This window comes from Mus pahari, chromosome 10 (genome assembly GCF_900095145.1).
Source record: "Mus pahari chromosome 10, PAHARI_EIJ_v1.1, whole genome shotgun sequence".
Lineage (NCBI taxonomy): Eukaryota > Metazoa > Chordata > Mammalia > Rodentia > Muridae > Mus > Mus pahari.
The window spans coordinates 116,886,210-116,893,960 of record NC_034599.1 but is presented as its reverse complement, the minus strand read 5'-3'; the positions used below and the strand labels follow the sequence as shown (position 1 = coordinate 116,893,960).

Below are 7,751 nucleotides of genomic sequence, written 5' to 3'. Positions count from 1 at the left end.
ACAGAAGATGGTCTAGTCAGCCATCATTGGGAAGAGAGGCCCCTTGGTCTTGCAAACTTTATATGCCCCAGTACAGGGGAACACCAGGGCCAAGAAGGGGCAGTGGGTTGGTAGGGGAGCTGGGGGGGGTATAGGAAACTTTGGGGATAGCATTTAAAATGTAAATGAAGTAAATACCTAATAAAAATTGGTAAAAAAAGAAAAAAAGATTTATATGATCAGTTTTTATTCTCCTGTATATTTTGTGTACTTTCCCCTAATTTTGTGGAGATTTGGGTTGCTAAATTTCTTTAAGCACTAAGTCTCAGTTTCTAGTGCTATCCGCCTTATATTTCTTTGGGGTCATCAGGGAAAGGGAAAGATGAACTTAGGATCAACCACTCACACCTTATTGCTATTAATTACATGTTCATGGGGCTGAATAGATGGCTCAGCCCCTCACAGTATTGGCTGTTCATCTACAGGGTCTAGTGTTGATTCTCAGCACCCAAGAGACAGCTCACAACTGTCTGTAACTCCAATCACAGGAGATCAGGCACTCTTCTGGCCTCCAGGGATACCTGGCATGTACTTTGTATACACAGTGGTAAAACTACTGCACCTAAATTAAATCGATTTTAATATTAAAAAATGACATATACATTAAGAAAAGCATTTTTGTACAATAGGGAATTGCATGTGAATGTGTCTTTTCACTATTTATAAATATGGTATCCCAGGAGCTCAGAAGTATGAAACATGCTCTGGATCTGCAAATACAGGTAGCTCTGAGCTTGGGTACTCAAGAAGAGCAGTACTACTAATTCTCCAGCTTCCAATGCAGAAGATGAAGATGCTCCATTACTCCTTTGTCTCCTATCACTTGAAGGTGTGAAGTCCCTGCTAGATGGTTATTGAACAAATCACTGGATTTCTATCCCTTTGTAAATGGACTCTCCACATTACTTATTTTCACTGTTGTCATAGTTCTCTTATGTATGTGGTACACTATCACTCTCTTCAGACACACCAGAGAAGGGCATCAGACCCCATTACAGATTGCTTTAAGCCACCATGTGGTTGCTGGGAATTGAACTCAGGTCCTCAGGAAGAGCAGTCAGTGCTCCTAACTGCGAAGCCATCTCTCCAGCCCCAACATAGTTTTCTTAATGTGAGTAAAGATAACAAAAGTTATTGCTGAAATCAGTCAGAGTCCAGTTGGATTATATTAGGAAAACCTCAATAATTTGAGAATTTTTTTTGGAAACTTTTGAGAAAGGGTATTTTTACATAACCATAGCTGTCTGGAACTTACTATGTGGACCAAGCTGACCTCAAATTCAGAGAAATCAACCTGCCACTGTCTCCCAGGTGCTGGGATCACAGTGATGCAGCTCTAAACCCAGCTGAGATATGTTTTTAAAATGACTTATCTTTGAATCTCAGAATGAAAGATACATTAAGATTTAAAAAGGAACCATTATTGTTTTGATGAGTAGTAATACTTTTTGAAAGTCTGCAATAATAATTTAAATTTGCAAATAATGTCATATGTTCTCAATAATTTGGTTATTTTCTTTGCTTTGTTAATTTCATCCATTCAGAGAATGCTTGAACTGTTTTTGTGTATATACATCTGTCCCACTGTGCTCATGTGGCAGTGAGAGGACAAATTACCAGTGGCTAATTTCTACTTTCCTATGTGAATTCTAGAAATGAAACCCAGGAAGTCATTTGGTTCAAACAACCTCACTGGCCCTCATTTGTGTTTTAAAATTATTTATGTATGTGCTGGTGTATGTGCATATGCCATAGCCCAAGTATAGAAATAAGAGAAAAAAAACCTGTAGGAGTAATATGGGTCTCCCAGACATTGAACTCAGGTTATCAGGTTAGCAGTAACCACTTTACCCAGTGAGACAATTTTCTGGCAATCGTTTATGGTTCTGAGAAAGTGTTATGGACAAAAGTTCACTCCTAAGAATAAACTAACACATTCCCCAAAACAAAACATGATAATAGTATATCATTTTCTTTTGCAAGTAGGATTTATTATTAAAAGCATCCCGTTTTCCTTGATTCTTAGATGACAATATGTTTACAATTTAAAAAGAAGACAATATTTTACAGATGAAATGTTTCAATTAATCTGATTTGAACCTCAGTGAGTCGGCCCTGTGGAAAATTTCTGTGGTATGCAAAGTTGGCAACCTGATCTTTATCACAATAGAAAGAAGGTCAAAGTAGAAAGTTGTTTCCCAATCTCCATCTATCCATCATGGCCTAAAAACCAATAATCGCATTACACACAAACAACAGAAAAAATTAATAAATCTCATTGCTGTTATAATATCATTGCTGTTACATTACCATCTTGAGATAATTCCCTTAGAAGACAGTACTTTAAGAGGAACTGTCAAATGGTAACTAATATGAACATAAAGAAGCAATGACCATCAAATAATATATACATATCCATAGCATATCAAGCTAACCATGGCTTTTATTCCCTAAAACATTACTGATCCTAACTACAGCATTTGTTAACATCTTTGGTTCTCCCAAACATAATGACTGTTCCTAATTACAAAAGAACAAATTGATATGATTGATTAGATTGTAAAACATGCATTTTGCATCTACTGACATAGATTAATCACATAAGAAAAGCTATTATCCCTAAATGCTGATTGGTAGAAAAATGTAGCTGTAATTTGGCACAGATATTTGTGCTTTTCAAGCTTAAAAGCTCCATAACATGGGCTGCATTTCACCTCCAGAATATGTTCTAAGGTCCTGATTAATAAGTAGCAGCTTTATTACAATTATTTTTTGTCATTTGCATTGATCTGGTGTTTGACTTGTGTGGACCCATAACACAAGGGCTTTACCACACTGCTTACATTCATAGAATTTCTCTCTGGTAGGAATACTTTCATGACGATGAAGACCATAGAAATATGCAAAGGCTTCACCATATTAAATACATTCATGAGGTCTCTCTCCAGTATGAACTCTTTCATGCCTTTGAAAATCACTTTGACCTGCAAAGGTTTTACCACACATTATATTCATAGAGTTTCTCTCAAATATTTCCTTTTTTATGCTGTGGACAGTACTATGTTGTACAAATATTTTACCAAATTGGTTACATTCATAGGGTTTCTCTCTAGTATGTGTTCTGTTATGTCTTTGGAGATATCTGTGACATGTAAAGGCTTTACCACATTGGTTGCATTCATAGGGTTTCTCTCCAGTATGTATTCTTTTATGGACTTGTAGAGAACTTTGTTGTGAAAAGGCTTTATCACATTGATTACATTTGTAGGGTTTCTCTCCAGTATGCATTCTTTCATGTGTTTGGAGATGACTATGATGTGCATAGGCTTTATCACACAGATTACATTTATAAGGTTTTTCTCCATTATGTCTTCTTATATGTTTTTGAAGATTATTGTGACTTGCAAAGGCTTTATCACAGTGATTACATTCATAAGGTTTCTCTCCAATATGTCTTTTATGTCTTTGGAAATGACTATGAAAAGCAAAGGCTTTACCACATTGATTACATTCATATCCTTTCTGTCCAGCATGTGTTCTTTTATGTATTTGAAGATGCTTACGGCATGGAAAGAATTTACCACATTGCTTACATTCATAAGATTTCTCTCCAGTATGTGTTCTTTTATGATACTGGAGACTATTTTGATAAGCAAAGGCTTTACCACATTGATTACATGAATAAGGTTTCTCTCCAGTATGTGTTCTTTTATGTCTTTGGAGATGACTGTGACGTGAATAGGCTTTACCACATTGGTTACATTCATAGGGTTTCTCTCCAGTATGTATTCTTTTATGAACTTGTAGAGTACTGTGTTGTGTAAAGGTTTTACCACATTGATTACATTCATAAGGTTTCTCTCCAGTATGTGTTCTTTTATGCCTTTGAAGTCGACAATGACTTGCAAAGGCTGTACCACATTGATCACATTCATAAGGTTTCTCTCCACTATGTGTTCTTTTATGTATTCGGAGATGACAGTTCCACGCAAAGACTTTACTACATCGATTACATTCATAAAGTTTTTCTCCAGTATGCGTTCCTTTATGCCTTTGCAGATGACCATGCCTTGCAAAGGCTGTACCACAATGATTACATTCATAGGGTTTCTCTCCAGTATGACCTCTTTTATGCCTGTAAAGATAATTGGCACATGTGAAAGCTTTACAACATTCATTACACTGTTGAATTTTTTATCTGTATGAATTAATATTATAATTTGGTCTAATGGTAAAGAGGAATCAGATTCTAGGATTGTGTCACTTTACATTCAATGTGTTCCCCCTTCATTATAGGTTCTTATGCATCTTTGACAATATCTGTGCTGGCAAGAGCATTTATTACATGGCTCACATTTATAGCATTCTTTTTCTATATGAAGTTTTTTTTGCATATTTGAAGAAAACTGAAAAAACCCAAGAGATTTACCATACTGATGAATTAATAAATTTTCCTATATTTTGAGTCACACCACATTTGAAAGTGAACCAGGACAATCAGAAGAATTTCCATATTTCTAGTACCCATAGAGATTTTCTGCAGTGTGAGTTTATATATATGTTCCAAATTGCAAACTTGTACCATATTTAGAAAGTCTACTCAAAGTGGGAACTATTAGATATCTTCTAATTTTTTCTAGGAGAGAGAGAGGTATGTTGTTTCTTGAATATCCCTAGGCTCAATGGTATGTATCTATTGTGAAATATGATATACCCATTAAGAGAAGAATAACAAAATAAAGGTTTCCATATTGCATTCACACAGTTGGATTTTTGTTACTCACAGACATGTGGTAAGGGATTAAGGTATCTAATTCTCGACTCTCGTAAACTGCCCCTCTCACTACATTTACATTTAGCAATGTTACTACAAGAATATAAGTAATACCAGCTTTACTATGGACTATTTTCTCATTAGAATATTTTGAAGATATATTTATCACCTATTCAAAGTGTATACTTTTAAAAATATTTAACTGAGACATATTGGAAGTTCTACAGCACAGCTCTAATAGGGTTATGATTCAAATAGTGATATCTGTTAAGGCATTGTTTCCTTGTCTCCTTTCTTAGAAGAATGCCTCTCAAACAAACCAGACAGATGACACTGAGGTACATAGATTTATGAGAATATAATAATCATTAATATACTTAAAGAAGTACTTTATTTTGATACACTTAAAGAAGTAGTTTTTTATGTTGTGGCTTTTTTTTTTTAACTTCCAGAGCAGAGTAAAATTTCCTCAGAGGCATATGTGTACCAGCTTGCACATGAAAATTACCTTCCACCTCTTCTAGAACTTTGAAGTTGTTCTTCAGTATAATGGTCTTCCCAATTGTATCCTAAAATGCAGTACCAGAAAATGTATATATTATTGGAAATTAAGGAAAATTTAACTTACTATATTCAGTGAATGTTAGAACAATGTTTGATTTATTCACCTCATTTTTTCTCATTCTTAATTGAAATAACAGAAGATCATGAATAACAAAGAAATATTTCTCCCTTTATTTTAAAAAGTCAAGAAAAATTCACTATCTTACCTATAGCAGTGAGGTTCTCATAGGTCTCCAGCATCACCTCTTTGTAGAGACTCTTCTGGGAAGGATCCAGCAAAGCCCATTCTTCCCAAGTGAAATTCACATGTACATCATCATAGGTCATTGCATTCTAAAATATCCCATACATGTGTAGAATAGAAAACATGATAGTGGCAATACTGTAAATGTATATTTCATTGAGAGAGAAGCAAAATGATCATACTGAGTCCACATCAGAGATATCGTATGAACTATTAACAAATACAAAAAATGATTGGCAATCTGGGTGTATTGGCTCATGGCTTTAATCCTAGCACTCTCCAGGTAAGGGCAGATGTATCTCATTGAGTTGGATGCTTGGTATGTGAGGGACAGCCAGAGATACATATTAAGACCCTGACTTCCCTACAAAAATACATCAAACAAACAAAAAAGATGGAAAGAACTCAGAGGTCTTAAGTAAAGTTCATACATCCTTTCTGGCTCTGCATTCATCTTCCAGAAATTTGAAGTGTCCCACTTTAAATAGTTACATAAAGATTTAACTAAAAGGGAATGCATGTTTAAATAGTACCAAATGAACCGATGAAAATATTAGCAATGTAAATGGATCAGGAGTCAACAGCACTTCCTGGTCTTACAAATAATTGAGCTCAATTGCCAGTACATACATAGGGGCTCACAACTATCCACTATTCCAAGTTTGGGAGTTCTGAGGCCATCTTTTGCCAAAGCCCATGGAAGAGTAACAGCAAACAGCTTTAGAACTAATGGAGTGTGGTGCACCAGTTAGCACAACCATGAAGGAAGTGCCTCTGAGAGGCAGAGCTCTGAGGAATATGTGTCCTGAGGACTACATGAATATAGGCAAAACATTCATATTTATTAAAAAATTTTCAAAACAAACACAACATGTAGGAAAGATATCACATATGTGAAATTCAATGATTCAGAAGGCTCAGATAGTATTAACGTCATGAATGAATGCCATCCTGAGAAATAGACTATAGTCTCTGCCAAATTTCAAAATTCTAGATGTGAATGAAGATCAGCAAAAGAGCATATGTTTGACATGTACAAAAACCTACATTCCATTTAATAATATAAAAACAACAACAACAACAACAACAACAGCCAGGGATGTTGTCCCACATCTAATCCCAGCACTTGGGAGCCAAAACCAGGTGAATTTCTAACTTCAAGGCCTGCCTGGTCTACATACCATTCAGGACAGCCAGGGCTACACAGAGAAACTTTGTCTTCAAAATATAAACAAACAACAACAATACAAAATTAAAAATATAAAAACACCAGAATAGCAAATTAGCTTAGCATTGAATAGCAATTGCTTTTATTGTATCTCATGTGATTTAGGGACAAAGTCTATAATGGTAAAGGCTGTGCCAGCATGAGAAGGAAGCTGACTGAGGAGATTCAACCACAACACAATAGACACACACACACACACACACACACACACACACACACACACACACACACACACAAAACCCAGGCCATGGGTTGAGTCTATAGACACTCAAATCCCATTCCCAATAAGGAATCTAGAATGGCTCCTTCTACAAAAACTTTCACAAGCACCCCAAAGAAAGCCACAAAGGAGAGACAAGAGTTCAAAGGTATCATCCTCATTTAGGATATCTTTGATTCAATCAGCTACATTCAGATCTAGTCACTATAGGCTCATGGTCATCCTATTAGGAAAATGCATTGAGTCTAATTTTAATGATGCTAATAGTCTGCAATAGCCTGTACACGGTTCAAATGTCCAAAGTTTATTCTGACACTCAAGATAATCAATTGATCACATCTTGTAAAATCAGAAAACAAGTTATATCTTTCCAACATCAATGTTGCTCAATATCAATAATAGATATTACCTCAAATGCCATGAACCATCCCAGCCTGGTGTGGTTTGAATTGGGTCAAAGCATTGGATGTAGCTTTAAGGACTGGTGGTCTCTGGCCTTCTCGCTTTCTATACTGAATGCTTGCTGATGGCTTCTGTATACTTAACAGTCTCTTGCTTATTCTGTGACTGAAAACTGCTGGCTTCTTTTCTCTTTAACTCTCTGTGGATTTTTCTTCCTTCCTTCCTTCCTTCCTTCCTTCCTTCCTTCCTTCCTTCCTTCCTTCCTTCCTTCCTTCCTTCC

General features: G+C 35.8%; 1 protein-coding gene across 2 annotated transcripts in view; it reads right to left on the bottom strand.

Moving 5' to 3' along the window:
* Nucleotides 1-1,896: 1,896 nt before the first annotated feature.
* Nucleotides 1,897-7,751, bottom strand: part of LOC110327761 (zinc finger protein 431-like) — a 28,464-nt gene continuing 22,609 nt past the window's right edge. For both annotated transcript variants that reach the window (XM_029543674.1, XM_029543675.1), the window contains 3 exons: nucleotides 5,584-5,710; nucleotides 5,322-5,382; nucleotides 1,897-4,174 (listed from right to left, as the gene is read on the bottom strand). In XM_029543674.1, coding sequence (XP_029399534.1) covers nucleotides 2,959-4,174; nucleotides 5,322-5,382; nucleotides 5,584-5,710 — 1,404 coding nt within the window. In that variant the 3' untranslated portion in view covers nucleotides 1,897-2,958. The remainder of the gene's footprint in view (nucleotides 4,175-5,321; nucleotides 5,383-5,583; nucleotides 5,711-7,751) is intronic.